The following is a 15,449-nucleotide window of genomic DNA, read 5'->3' as shown; positions in this document are numbered from 1 at the left end:
GCTCCAGCACCTCAACATCCTTCTTGTAGTGAGGGGCCCAAAACTGAACACAGTATTCGAGGTGCGGCCTCACCAGTGCTGAGTACAGAAGCACAATCACTTCCCTACTCCTGCTGGCCACACTATTTCTGATACAGGCCAGGATGCCATTGGCCTTCTTGGCCGCCTGGGCACACTGCCGGCTCATGTTCAGCCGGCTGTCAACCAGCACCCCCAGGTCCTTTTCCGACAGGCAGCTTTCCAGCCACTCTTCCCCAAGCCTGTAGCGCTGCATGGGGTTGTTGTGGCCGAAGTGCAGGACCCAGCACTTGGCCTTGTTGAACCTCATACAATTGGCCTGGGCCCATCAATCCAGCCTGTCCAGGTCCCTCTGCAGAGCCTTCCTACCCTCGAGCAGATCAACACTCCCACCCAACTTGGTGCCATCTGCAAACTTCCTGAGGGTGCACTCGATCCCCTCATCCAGATCATTGATAAAGATATTGAACAAGGCCGGCCCCAAAACTGAGCCCTGGGGAACACCGCTCGTGACCGGCCGCCAACTGGATTGAACTCCATTCACCACAACCCTCTGGGCCCGGCCGTCCAGACAGTTTTTTACTCAGCGAAGAGTACACCTGTCTAAGCCATGAGCTGCCAGCTTCTCTAGGAGAATGCTGTGGGAGACGGTGTCAAAGGCCTTACTGAAGTCCAGGTAGACCACATCCACAGCCTTTCCCTCATCCACTAGGTGGGTCACCTGGTCATAGAAGGAGATCAGGTTGGTCAAGCAGGACCTGCCTCTCATGAACCCGTGCTGGCTGGGCCTGATCCCCTGGTTGTCCCGCACATGCCTTGTCAGCACCCTCAAGATGAACCGCTCCATAATCTTCCCCGGCACCGAGGTCAGGCTGACAGGCCTGTAGTTCCCCGGGTCCTCCTTCCGGCCCTTGTTGTAGATGGGCGTCACATTGGCAAGCCTCCAGTTGTCCGGGAGCTCCCCCATTAACCAGGAGTCTTGAGCACATACTACTAGGCCTCCTCACTTTGAACATAAAGGAGAAGGGGCTGAAGAGTTACAGGTACAGATGGGTATATGACTGCTAGAGAATGGTCTGAAAAATCTTGAACCCTTCAGTTATTCTCAAATTTCAGCATTCTTATGCCATATATTGGTTATGGTGAAACACTCTGGCAAGGTGTTTGCACTTGAAGTTTGCGTAAGAAATAACTTCCTGTTGCTATTAGTTTTAATGCAAGTAATAGAAAGATCAGCAGGCTTCAGTCTGCTTATGTGTTGCTATGGTTTCAAATCTTTTCTATTTAAAAAAAAAATTTTAAGGATTTAAAATTCTTTGAAGCATGAATGAACACAAGGTTGCAAAATCAAGCATTCAGAAGGTAGGTTGTTTGTGCAACCTATTCTGTTGCATGTAAGCATTGGTAAGTCTTCACACATGGTCACATACTGCATTGCCTCAAATGTAAGTTGGCTGTTCAAGAGGTTTGAATTAGGCTGTTACAAGAGAGGTCGGACTTTTTTCAGCCCGTTAATACAGTTTGCAGGCATTGTAATGGACTTGGATGGTGCAGAAATCTTGGCTAAGACTGGAATGAGCAGTGCTTAAGATGGTGTGGTTTTGCATTCCACAGCCCTTTCTTTTAATGGTTATTTAACCTGTCAGTCAGTCTTATTTTCATATTCCCGACTGCCTGTATCTTAAGAATGTCTGCACAAAACATTCTTATTTCTATTGTCTTTATTTCCTTTCTCTCCCTTTACCCCCACCTGTGTTACTCTTTCTTTTGATGCAATAAACAAGAAGGAGGAAACAATAACATTCACAGTTACTTTAAAATTGAGCCATGGTGTAACCACCAAAGTTTGCCATGAAGATGCTAAACGAAAATTCTTTTAATCAAAGCACTTAATCTCATCTGATTTCCTGTGTGTCTCTTTTTTTGTGTCTGCTAATTAATACCTTTCAAAAATCTGGCAGGAATTTTCTGGCATAGGTACTGTGGTACTCTGGTGTCTCTGCGTTTAGTCCTTCAGACTTCTACAATGGTATAGTCATGTTAATCTTAGATGCTTTGAGTCTGGGTTATTACATCATGATAAGCAAAACAGGATGAAGGCTTTCTTTATCACCTCTCTGCAGTAATCTTTCCTGATCTCTGCAGCCAATTCTATGCCTACCCATAAAGGGAGGCAAGGAGAAGTAAGCTCTTTCTATTTCAGCAAGAATGTATCTGAATTTGAGGTTCATGCTCAGCTGCCAGCAGGGAGGGGGGATCATCTCAAATCAAATCAAATAATGGTAATGTGGAACCAGAAGCCGAGGTCATGCTGTCTTGCTGTCCTGCATGAGTGCAAAGCAAAGGCTGTGATTTGGCTGTAATGAGATGGTCTTGATATGTGATGGTAGATACATAATTTGAGTTATTCTTTAGGCAATCAGGTGCAGGCTGGCTTTCATTGAGCCTTATAAAGGGGCAAATGAGTGGAACAGAGAAGCCAAGGAAAGATTTGAAGAAATGACTGAAGATAAGCTTATGCTGTGTTCAGTTGTTCGTAAGTTATCGAGAGTGTATTAATTTATATTTAAATATTATTAAATTAATTCAAATGTAGAAACATGCACTTTCATATTTTAAATAGTATTTATTTGAAATGCTTATGTTCATGCTTATAACAGGTAGCCTGGAGTGAGACTATCTAAACATGAACTAATTGGAGGAGACGTAACAGATACAACTTCTGACAAAAGCTCTGTTTATGTCTTCTCTTACAGACCACACCAGTGTTACATGATAACAAATATCCTAGTTTATTAAGATGGGCTTGTTTCCAAAAGTACTAGCGTGACTCTTTCTGACTTTATTGGTATCTGAGAGTGTGATCGCTGCTGCTCTAAAACATTCCGGGGGGGGGGGCGGGCGGGCGGGCGGGCTGCGGGGGGAAGTCAACTAACACATATATGCCTTAGGAGGATTTTTCTCAATACCATTTATTGTTAATATGCAGCTAGTTATTTTTCAACACCTGTGGAATGGTCTAATAAATGACCATGTAATAAATTTCATCTAATAAATGAAATACATGTAGCAGTTGGTTTCTTTGTACAAAAATATTTTGTAATTGTTGGTGTATTTTAAGTTAATTTTATAGGTATGTGCAAAGCTAAGCCTCTACATATTGTTGATGTTCAAAATCAATTATTTTATAAATCAAATGTAGTTTTACAAAATTCTGTCTCTTAGTACCATTTGCTGTGTCTCCAAAACCATAAATAGTCTTTATACTGTCATTGATTGGCACTAATTATGTTTATATTATTTATTCACAGAAATTTTAGATAACATCTTATCTGTTGAACTCTCTGACTCCTCTGCTGTTCATGGAAGAAGCTTTAGTATTAACTGCCAGCTAGTTAAAGAAGACTTAGCATCCTACATACCTGGGTAAATACGCTGTGCATAACTTAAGTATTTAAAAATACTGAATTTGTGTAACAAAATTACTGGCTTCAGTATGTCACCTCCAGTGACTGGAATTTACCACATTTGTGATAAATTCATTACAAATCACATCCATCAACTGACATAAGTTACAGAGTATAACTCTGCAGTTTGGCATAGTTGAGTTCTCAACCGAAATCTTGACTAACATAATTTATTGAAATTGATTCAAAAGTTGATGAAATGTTTTGCATCATACTTGTAATGTATTTAAGTGCCAAATCTTCCCAAACTGGTAATAGTTAAGGTTCCCATTCTTTGTAATAAGAAAAGAAATATCACTTGTGTATTTAACCTGCACCTAAGGTAAGCCATGTCTTTGGAAGGTCTGTTATTAGAAAACAGATACTCAGATAACCAGCTATGACAGTGACAGACAGAAGAGTTGGGAAGCCTGCTGGGGGAGATGAGGCTGGGAAGGAGATAACACTGCTGCATTTAATTTGCTGGCTTTTTAAAAAGATAATCCATGGGCTGTATTTATGAAAATCAGTAATTATTGTTTCATTAATAATTTTTGAATACTGATAAAAAGATTGTTAAATAGAAAGTTTTGATTCCAAAACGAAATGCCTGAATTTGCTTTTTTCAGGAGAAAGCAAATAAGTGGATTTTCATCTCTTAGCTCAGAAATATAACTAAACCCTAGTAACACTTTTCTTGTACTAGTCACAATTTTTAGTAAGATTTTCGTAAAGTTAAGCAGCTTTAAACCTGAACAGCTGAATTGTTTTGTCACTGTCAGTAGGGTATTTTGTTGTGTTGCAGCTATACTTAGATGCCTGCTTGCGGCCTGCAAACAAGTGGGTATGTTACTTGAATATAAGTTGCTGTGTAACACTGATAACTTTACTAATGTGGATTTTTTGGTCACTCGCTCACTCCCCCTTCTTTTGTTGCTCTGCGAAGAAAATAGAAGAAACAGGAGCAAGAAAACTCATGGGTCAAAATAAAGACAGGGAAATCGCTTACCAAGTACTATTGCGGGCAAAACAGACTTAATTTAACTTAATTAAACTTAATTACTAATTAGCATAAATATTTAATTACCGATTCAGGCATTGGGACTCACAAGACAAACATTTATAGCACCTACCCTCCCCCTTTCCCGGGTTCAACTTCACTCCAAGGACCCCTCCTCCCCCTCCTACTCTCCGGTTAACACTCAGTCCCTTCAGTGAGGCAGCAAGCAGTGCAGGGGGTTGGGGTCAGGACACAGCAATTCCTCCCTGCTCCTCCTTCCTTCTTGCTCTTTTCTTCCTGTGCTCCAGCGTGGGCCCTCCACGGGCCTCAGTCCCCTCAGGAGTGTGCCTCTTCCTCCACAAAATACCGTCTACTGTTCTGACCTTGGTGTTCCCTATGTTATTTCTCTTCTGTTCCCTCCTCTTTCTCCCGGGCGTTTTCTGCCCTTCATTACATTAGAGGTGCCACCAGCTTCACTGAAGGGCTCAGCCATGTCCTGTAGAGGGTCTGTTGCAGAGACGGCTGAAACAGGCTGTGTCCACCATGGGGCAGCACCTGGCTGCTTCTCTCAGAGGTCACCCCTGCAGCCCCTCTCCCCAGCTACCAACATCTTGCCATTTACACCCAGTGCACTGTGTCTTTTAGTTGGAGTGATGTTTCCATTTGGCGGGGGGGGGTGGAGAAGGGCTTGTTTTGTGGGGGCTTTGGGGGGTTTTGGCTTGCTTTGTTCTCCAGCGTGCGTAGGTCTGTAGCCCTCCAGAGCTCATTTGTCACACTTTCTCACTGAATTTCCCATTTGTGAAGATGGATGTCTGCAAAAAGGCAAGAGACGGGTGAATAATTTAAACCTGTTTTAGGTCATTTAGAATCACATTTGGGTTATGATTACTCTTCCACGTTTAGTGCTGTTGAGGGATACCCAGGCCAGCTCTAAACTAGTGTAAGACAATATAAGCAGGAGAGCACAGTGCTCCATTGAAGCTGACTTGCTGACACACAAACTTCAGTAACCTTACTCTTGCATTGGTATAGGAGGTAGTCCATACAGAATTCCAGGAAAAACCTCAGAATCTGAAGTTCATTCCAAATTGATTATTTTTTCTGATGAATCTGCAATGATAATGCTATACTGGAGTTACTAGAGAGGGGGTTGTAAGACATGTAACGTGTATTTCACTTGGGAGAACGCTCCATGGCAGATTGCCTCTGTCCATTTCATAGTTCAGACTAGTTGTATGCAAGGTAAGCATATTCATGAGCTATGGTTCTACAAGTTAGCTGTTTTACCCAGCAGTTTCCAAATACCTATATCAGAAAGGTTTGCATAAATAATTTTGTAGCAGTATGTAGTAGATGATTCAATACTTTACGGAATTTTCTCTCTGACAGAGCAGTTTGTTTCCTTCCCGTGAAGGAAAAGACAGGTGGTAGATCTCTGAAAACAGAAGAGTTTCTTCCTGGAGGCCCAGAAATGGCCAGCAGTTAAACTCATGCTTGCTGTCTCCTTTAGTCAGTGATGTTTACAAGAAGCCAGTTCTTTTGTATTAACAGGTGGTTTTTCAAGCTGCAATCTCTTATGTCTCTAGTTGGCACAATTCACGCAGACTTATACTAAGCTGGGCTGTGGCTCAAAATACATACCAGCCAACTCTTGATTGCTGGTGGGCTTTATTCTATCCAGGTCACACAATTTAAACAAGTTTTCATCAAGGTATTATCATGACCATACTTCATTCAGTACTCTACTTAGGAAAGTGCTAGCACCAGTTGTGTTTGTATCCGCAGGGAATGCTAGAAAGGTAAATGTTTCACTAATGTTAATATTGTTTACTTCTGAAAGGAATATTTACACATCTTAGAAGTTGAATGTTGCAGCTTTCACCCAGAGGCAACACTGATTTCCAGAAGCATGATATTAGTAATTTGCTGTCTTTTAAGCCAGACACAAAGATTAATGTTCAGCAGCCCATTTGTGTCAGGCTTGCTTTTCTGCTGGCAGCCTATATTGCATAGTGCTTTCATCTATCAGTAGAACGTGCAAGGATACCTTCTGAAGGAGAATAAAAATAAGTTATGATCTTGAGTGTTTCAGAAGTAGCATTTAGAAGTATTTTTGTCTTTTGTTGGGATTTTTTTCTGCTTTTCTAAGTTATTCGTTATTCTTCACTCGTCTTCATGTTGAATGATTCCTGTCATGTTGAACTGTGATTATTGAGCTCTTTTTCACTTCGTTTAAAATGTGTTTAAACTTTCCATTCTAATTACTTTATGCTCTTTACAGGTACACTGAAAGTACTGTTGTAAGGCCCAATGAAATATGGGATGTTCCTCTAGAAGAAATTCCTGAAACCTCGGAAGCTTTAAATCCTATAGACATGGAATATGCGGATGAAGGAGATTTCAAATCACTTTCTAAGAAAGAGCTACAAGTGAGAATTAGTCATGTTGTGTCTCCTAGTAAAATTTTTATACAGTGGCTGTCATCAGAAAGTATACTGAAAAGGTACTAAAATTCAAAGAACTTTTCTCAAGTTAAGGCATTCTTACTACAAACTGGTGAAGTACAGTTAGAACAAACTCTGATTAGGGTTGCATTTGGCACTGGGTACTCATTTGAATGCTGTTGACTTACCTTGCTTTGCTGAGGAAAGTATAGGAACAGAAGACAGGTTGGGACTATGTTGTGGTTTATTAAATATTTGTGATTCCAAATTAAGTAAATGATCTAACTTCTATTTCAAATCAGTTTTAATGTAGTAAGTATTGGGGCCTGATAAATGCAGCGCTGCCCAGAAAGATTAAATCTTTCTGCTCTTTCTTTTCTCCTCCCCATTCCTTCATTAGAAATCATGTTAAATAATACCAGTATCCTAAGTCATAGAACTTCAAGCAAGTTATTTCTTTCAACATGATTCTAATATGCTGTTAGGGAAGTTTGCAGGCAGTTTCTGGACATAGAGTAATCAACCTTCCTTTGGTAGATACTTAGGTAACATTTAGGTAATAGTGCATACTGTTTGAAGACACTTAAATGGAAATATCTCTTAGTGCAAGTTGGGTGTTTTCTGCTTCTTACTTCTCCTTTCTTTCATCTTTTTACCTTCTTGCATGTAGCTACCTAGAGTCCTATTGAATTAGTCATGACACTAAATGAGTACCACACTCTCAATTTGTCGAGAGAAAATAGTGCATCTTTCAAATAGTGCTATACAGAAGCGTCAGGATCGCTCAGATTAATTCTGTTGTTTAAGAAAACATGATAGTTTTACAGAATTTTAATCAGATTGCATGTGTTTTGAAGCTCCATTTCATGCATTTCTAACACGACATGAAGAAAAACTACAATACTATGTGTCGGTTAAACAGTTACTAAAACTCCACTGTATGCTAGTTAAGCAGCAATGGACTAAATAAACCGTGTATTCACTGGATAAAATTTTACCACTAGAAAAGTGTTTTTTTGAATGTTAGTTTACAGGAGAAGATGGCTACCATCTACAAAGAATCCCAGCCACAGTCCATGAAGTGGGAAGATAGTATGCACTGTGCTGTTTACGTACGTGATTTGAAACAGTGGCAAAGAGGTCAAATAAGCAGGATTGTCTCTGAAACAAGCGCAGAGGTAAACCTGTTATCATAAGAGGGTTCATACTTTTATTTCTAAAATTTGTAAGCATTCATTGATTAATATAATGTTAAATCTTTGCTTCTTACTTCTGTGTTACTATTTTCTCATACAGCCTTTTGCTTTTGTTGAGAGTTTAAGTTACGTTGTACATTGCTGCAAATAAGATTACTGTCTCATCAAAGCTCAGATGCCTTTAGCAGGGAACTTGGTAGTTGAGGAAGGCTCATGAGACTTTGTGTATGTTTATACTACGCTTTGCAACATAGCACAGATTCCCAAGCTATAGCCTAACAGTTTAGCTTAAATTCCAGAAGCTGTGTGAACCTGAGGGTCACATTAATTCAAACTTAATGATCCTTGCTAAGAGATGGAGCCAGTTGAACTGAGTGCAGCACCACAGCCACACAGGTAGTCATGCTGTTGCTTAAACCCTAAACTGATGGTGATGCACTGTGCTATGTAGGTGTAACATTTTCCACCGTAACTTCTCACACAGTGCTGCTTTAAACATGCGTTTTGTTGCACTCACTTGAAAAGGGGAAGGAACATTAGAAGTGGCATTTTGTGAATAGATAACTACTTACCGCAAAAGTAAGAGTGGCTTTTTAATCATACAGATAATCCAGGACTGGATTACCACTGGTTCTCTCCACCATCATCAGATTATGCCTGTGGGTCTTGTTAGTAGGAAGCAGAAGTGGGACTTTCTCTACTTCTGGTTTGCATCGTCTGCTTTCTAAAGCTAAGAGCCCTCAAACAGCTGTTTAACCATGTCAGAATAAAAAGCAAGGGGTGGAGAGGAGCTATTTCAGCGTTTCTAGGTTTACAGATTTAAATGCACCAACATAACTGATGCAGGGGAAAAGAAATTTTCTTACTCAAGCAACAGCCTCTGTAAAGTTGTTTAACCCCCTTTGAGCACATTTGTGTGTTTTGTCCTCTTGGTACGCTGTGGTAGTCATTTGCACTGTGTGACGGAGTACTTCAGTGCAAAGGCCATTCGTTGAATCCTGGTGATGTTTGTTTGAATTTTGTTTACCTATTCAGGCATGCTTTGAACTACAATTGGTTACAGATAACACTAAGAGTGTGTGTGGGGGTCTGTTTCATTGTGTTTCTTGTCTGTAACAGGTAATACTTTATGATTCTGGAGCTGAAAAAACAGTGGATATCAGCTGTCTAAGAAAACTTGAGGAAAATATGAAGATAATTAGGACATTAGCAATAGAATGTTCCTTGGCAGATATAAGGTAGCCTTTCCCTTATACTGAGTAGCAGTATTAGAAACCTAATAATGACATAACAATATTTTCCTGTCTTAGCACTGATTATCTAAGATTTGGATGTGGTTTGCTTTTTCAATAAAGAAGAAATGGGATGGTGGCTGTGATTTGTTTTATAAAGACTTTTTTTTCTAAGGATTATGCTACATACCAGTAAAGCAGAAACCGTGCTATAGAAAGAAAGAATATTTATAGGATGAATCATAAAATACTGGACAGATGATAGAGGTTTTTCTTATTTCACTGAATGCTTTTTTCCTTGGCTCAGAATTTGAGATTAATTAAATCTCATGAAAATGCACAGGAGGTCTCTCTTTTCTAGACTGTAGAAAAGAGAGAGAACCAGGGTATTCTCCTGTGCATTTGTTTGTGTGCTGTCTATACTGTGAAGAAAAAAATAATCATGTTTGTAATACCTATTCCCTGAATGAATATAAAAAGCCCAATTTGCAGATGAAGTATGGATTTTCCTTTGTTCTGTTAAGACAGGTGTCATACTTCCAGAACTCATGATCCTTCTCAGTTTTGAAGTTTTGGGGTTATATTTCTGAATTCTTCCTGTTGTATGGATCCAGAGATGAATAACCATTTCTTTTTACTGTTGACTGTAATGGAGATTGTCTTTTTTCCCTGACAGTACAGGCAGTTTCAAAAAAATCAAAGCTCAGTAAAGGGAGGGGTTTGTGGTTAAGCTCAGGAGATGCCAACTTCTCTTGTACTAAAGGAGATTATAATTTGTTCCATGTTAGACCAACAGGTGGAAGCACGCAGTGGACAGCAACAGTGTGTGAATGTTTATCCTATTACTTAACCGGGGCACACGTAAAAATAATGATACAGGTTTGTAATCAAAACCAGCGGTATTTGTAAAATTTCTGTCAGGTTGTCTGTTAATTTAATTTTTTTCTGAATATTTTGACTCTTCAAAAAAGTCCTAAGTGGAACTTGCTTAGATTGCTGTTTGCTGTAAGGAAAAAGATGCTTTTTCTTTTTTCTGCTTTATTTTCGTTATTCACTGGAGCGTTAGAGCAGTTTGGCTACCTAGTGTGGAAAGAACACAGTCTTAGATATATTTAGTTACTGAAGAATAATATTTACATCTTTGGGATCACTGGATGCTGACAGCTTTTATGGACAGATGAGCAAGATGCTCATGTTCTCGATGAGAATAACTTCAGCCACTATTATATTAGTTTTCAAGCCTCAGAAACTGAAAGAACGAGTTCGATGTTGTATGAACTTCATTAGTGATTGATTTCTTCCACTAGTAAAAAAAATGGAATTATTATGAGGGTTTGATTTGTTTAGTGTCTGCTGGCAGCTGCCAGTGAGGTTTTACAGTGTGTCTGGAAATAAAAGCACTGATCAGCAAAGTTATTTATGAGTGGGTTTAAAGCTCCTGCTAGAAGAAAACAAGTATTTGGCAGTTCATTCTAATAAAACAGCTAAGGGAAGAAGCAAGGTTTTATTCTGTTACTTTTTTTTAATGTCACGTTTAGAACAGTTGGTAAAATGATGGGAACTGTGACATGGATTAAATAAATTTTGTGTCTTCTGATGTGGGCATCAGTTGTTCAACAACATCTGATTTGCAGTCGGTACCAATAAAATGAAAAATATGCCTTTAGTTTAGAGGAAATGTATATTGTAATGTGTTGTCCAGCTCTCTTATTTTTTTTTCCAGGAAAGTGATGTGGCTTGTGCATTGCCTGTGAAAATCCTTTGCAAAGATGAAACAGGACAATTGATTGATATTTCAGAACACCTTATTAAAAAGGGCTTGGCTTTTAGAAACAGAAGGTTTGGATACTTTCATTTTTATATTCTTTCAGACTCTCATATTCACATCTTGATAAGCTAGTAAGTAAAACAAAAATTTGGATTGTCCTTTAGAACATGTAGCATCAGAACTGCATCTTCAGTGAACTTATTTGAGTATAACATTATTAATTGTATCCACTGCACGTTTCAGTTCTCTTAAGTTGGTAGATGAGATGATTGACAGTATTTTAACAAGCATTTGCCATCTTTGTGTGTTTGGTTTTTTACTTCTATTATTTTATTCTTTTGCACTTTCCAAGTTCTTTGTCAGTTAATATGTTGATATGATTTGATTGAATCTGCTAGAACTGATAAAGCTGGTGTGGCTTGCTCAGTCTCCAAGGAACATCTTAAAGTACATTTAGAGCAAGAGAACACACGACTGGATGGTTGTAATTCAGAAACACATGCAAAAACCAGCGCTGCTCCGGAAGAAGACTTCACTGTTTCAGAGAGTGAACAAAAATCATTGAAAACATATAAGGCACTGCTTCATTCAGGAATGGATGAAATATATAAATCCCCCATTATACCTGAAGCGAAAATTTTTCAAGCTGTAGTAAGTTGCGTTGGACGTGATGGAACTATTTATATAATACCAAAATCATTTGGTAAGATTACATAGAAGAAAATACGTTTATGTCTATGAATGTGATAGGTTTGGTATATCAAAATATACCAGATACGTGTTCCAGTATACCTGTTCTGTATCAGAACACAATTCTGGAATATTCCTGTTGGGAGGATTGCTGTTGGGAGGTGATGAGGCCTTTGGCCTGGGGGGGCGAGGGGTGCGTGCCCGTGCACCCCTTTCTCTGCAGCAGTGGGGAGAGGTCCCGCAGCTTCCCGGCAGAGGAAACCCAAATCTCCAGGAAGTAGTGCCCTGTCCTTAAGCCCATGAAAACCAGCTCTCCTGTCCTTCCACCCGGCCAAGAAACCAAAAAACCCCAAGCACTTGGACAGGCAGGTTACCTGCCTCTCTTCTCTAGGCAGTACTGGGTAAAGCAGCAAGTGCTTTATTTTACAATGTTGAGATTGTGATACATTTTACTAATAATAACAAAGATACAGTCCTAAAGATTCTTGGAAGTTAGCCTGGTTCTCAAATATTACTGGATTTTTTTCCTTCAGTGTGAGCTCAGTACCCAGTTTCCTTGGGCTTTTTATTTGTACTATGATAGATTAAGAAATATTCTCTTAATATTTTCTGTTTGTACTGTTCGAAAGAGGTACATTTGCATCAGAGGTACACTGCACAGATGCAGTATCAGTCTTCAGTACCATGATCATATATTGTGCTTTAGAGAAATGTTTCCATATGAGAACTTTTTTTTTTTTTTTACTCTACAAGTACATTCAACTTAGATCATATCATAAAACTTTGAAATTCAAAGTACAGTAACTCCACTTGCCCAAGACTGTATTCTTCTTCCAGTTGTTGCTGTAGACTGTACCCATAGCAGAAGAGGGTCTTCCGGACACCTGTTTTGTGTTATTTTATGGTGTCCTACCACTGTCTCAGGGAATCTGTTGTCTTGTTCAGGGAGACGCTTTTGTGTTAGTGCTGCCAAGGTGTCAATTGCAAAATTTGTAGACCCTTCTTCACTGAGATTAGAATCCAGAATTACTAATGGCTTCACAACGGGAAGTGCAGTTCACTTTTTGTTTAAGAAGTAACTTGTTTGCATATACTAGAAGTTGAACATACATATTCTATCAGTGTTGGAAAACATTGTTTTGGAGCAGCACATGTATTTTATGTTTATACATGTCTTCATCTGAATCTTCTGGGTTTTAGTGATTGAAATAGTTTGTGCTAATATGTTACAGGCTATTTTGAATTTTTTGTATTCCGCCCCCCCAGAAATCGAACTAAACAAATTGATGACTGAAATACAAAATAACTTCAAATGCCTTGGTCTTCTGGAACCCTACTGCTGGAAAAAGGGAGAAGCTTGTGTTGTAAGAGGATCAGATACCATGTGGTATCGAGGTAAAGTTGTAGAACCCGGTGGTAGTACTCTCCAGGTAAGTTTGATTATATGTTGTGTGTGTGTGCATGAACATTAACATGTGCACATGTATGTAAAAAAAAGGGGGGGGGGGGAATAATCTAATCCTCTAAAATAAACTTATGATCACACCTGTTTTTGTTCAGCTGACCTGACTATGCAGATGCTCATTCTGCTTAAAAGTGTGATAACTGTCCTGATTTTTACGTTTATTTTAAAGATTAATTCTGTCTGCCTATTTCAGTTGTCACAATTTTTCCCATAGTTTTCCTCGTGATGATAAATGTTCTTAAGTAAAAAGCTACCCTTGATCACCTGTAAGTAATCCCTTTTAGGTTTTTTCTTCTTTTGTTGTTGTTATTGTATGTGGAATGCTTTGAAAATACTTAAGTTTAGCTTCCCCCCACCCTAGCCCCACCCAGAAAGTAATGGCTGTCTGTTTGGTTTAAATTCTTTCTGCTGCACAGGTATAGAGCTACTTTTTCTCATTAGCAGTTAATCTTATGTAAACTCTTGAGTCTGCTCGTGCTTTTTGAATGTAGATTTGCAAGTCTGACACTTGCAAGTCTGCAAGTCCTAGTTCACAAATGTTTTATTTCTTTCAATTTTAAACTGCTGTAGGTTATTACACAAAAGGTAGGTTCTCTTGCAAGACAAGTTTAGAAACTGAACTTCTAATCTGCCATACCAGTTCTTGAATCCTTTCCTTCATTTCCACTTTGTCACATCACCTACTTATCAGCAAACCATTATTTTTTCCTCCAGAAAAGTGAATACTGTAAATGAACGCTTTCTCTTATTAAACTTGACTTAAAAAACAGGAATTATTTCAGGAAAGCTTTTCTTTTCATATAGGTACAGTACATAGATCATGGTTGCATAGAGAGGATTCCTCAGTGTCATCTGTATCCAACTACATTGTATACTGCTATTCCTCCGTTTTGCATACCATGTCAGCTCTACAAGACAGTACCAGTGAGTAATGGGAAATTTGAAGACGTTTTAGTAGGTAGTTACTCAAATCAATACACTGGTCATACAAAGGTTGAGACTAGTTGCTGGTATTTTTTCTTGCCTACGAGGATTTAGAGAGTAGCTGATGAGGATCATTTCACCAAGGCAGCCTTTTATCAGGAAATGCCAGATTGCTTTATGAAGTGACCATGCTTCTAAAGCAGCTGTCATTGGAATTAAATCTTTGTGAGACAGGACACTGCAGTAGTTGGCAGGATGATACCCTGAAGTGGTAGTTTGTTGTGCAATAGCAGCAACAAGAAGTAAGGCCTGGATTTCTTAATGCAAAATGGCCAGAAAATTGTAAATCTTCAAGTCCTGCAAAAGTGTTTCTATCATTCTGAACTTAGCTGTGTGGGAAACAATCTGTTATGCTAAACTAATACAAGTGAATTGTTTTAGGGGTTTTTGTTAGTAAGTAATTGATACCTGAATAACATCTTCACATATCATCACATCTTACTCAAATTTGAATGCTGCGTTTAGTAAATGTGAATTACTGGAATGACTAGCTTACTTTTAAACTTATTTTTAAAGAAAATCTTTTTATTGCTGGAAGCAGTTCAACTGACAGAATAAGAAAGACAGGCTTATAAGCCTGCGGGTTGGGAAGCAAACAGATACTGCAGGGAATAAAAGAAGTATTTAAAGTATCCTGTGTTTTCTGATGTCTGTTAAGTTATCTTCAAGTGTAATTCTGTATCTTTGGGTTATGCTTTGGGTAATTGTGCACACATACATTATTATGTATATAGTAAAGGTTAGACTTGGCAAGCAGCATCTCTTTCTAAGCCACTTCAAGATCTGAAAATTGTTGGTTGGCTTTGTCACACAGTAAGTTTTAGTGTACCAAATAGCAGATAATGTTTAAACTGTTGTAGACAAATCAAACTAATGCTGTGTGTTTTCAAATAAGTTTTTCAATGATAGGCACGTGTTTTCATCTTACTATGTTATGAATAGTAACAGTGTTACTTGTCAGCATCTTAATGTGTGGGGGTTTCTTGCTTTTCACCACATAGATTGGAAATTTTTGGCAGCAGGATGCAGTAGATTGCCTTCAAGAACTACTTACAAATGAAGAGGTTGAAATACATGTTCAGGTAGCTTAATTTATTCATAGATGTGGAATGAGGCTTACTTTTTGTTCTCTTTTTTTTTTCCTTGCATTAAGAATCATAGGTGAAGGAGTATAGCAGTAAATGTATTTCTTAGACAAAAAAAAAA

The 15,449-nt window shown here is 38.8% G+C and overlaps 1 protein-coding gene across 1 annotated transcript in view; it reads left to right on the top strand.

The window, feature by feature from the left end:
* RNF17 (ring finger protein 17) overlaps positions 1-15,449 on the top strand; it is a 56,075-nt gene that overhangs the window by 24,685 nt on the left and 15,941 nt on the right. The window contains exons 21-31 of the mRNA XM_076328648.1: positions 2,434-2,554; positions 3,330-3,444; positions 6,746-6,967; positions 7,936-8,086; positions 9,224-9,342; positions 10,125-10,215; positions 11,060-11,175; positions 11,503-11,807; positions 13,061-13,224; positions 14,064-14,183; positions 15,245-15,325. Coding sequence (XP_076184763.1) covers positions 2,434-2,554; positions 3,330-3,444; positions 6,746-6,967; positions 7,936-8,086; positions 9,224-9,342; positions 10,125-10,215; positions 11,060-11,175; positions 11,503-11,807; positions 13,061-13,224; positions 14,064-14,183; positions 15,245-15,325 — 1,605 coding nt within the window. The remainder of the gene's footprint in view (positions 1-2,433; positions 2,555-3,329; positions 3,445-6,745; positions 6,968-7,935; positions 8,087-9,223; positions 9,343-10,124; positions 10,216-11,059; positions 11,176-11,502; positions 11,808-13,060; positions 13,225-14,063; positions 14,184-15,244; positions 15,326-15,449) is intronic.

Source organism: Aptenodytes patagonicus, chromosome 1, assembly GCF_965638725.1.
Source record: "Aptenodytes patagonicus chromosome 1, bAptPat1.pri.cur, whole genome shotgun sequence".
NCBI lineage: Eukaryota > Metazoa > Chordata > Aves > Sphenisciformes > Spheniscidae > Aptenodytes > Aptenodytes patagonicus.
This window is presented reverse-complemented; position numbering and strand designations above follow the sequence as displayed.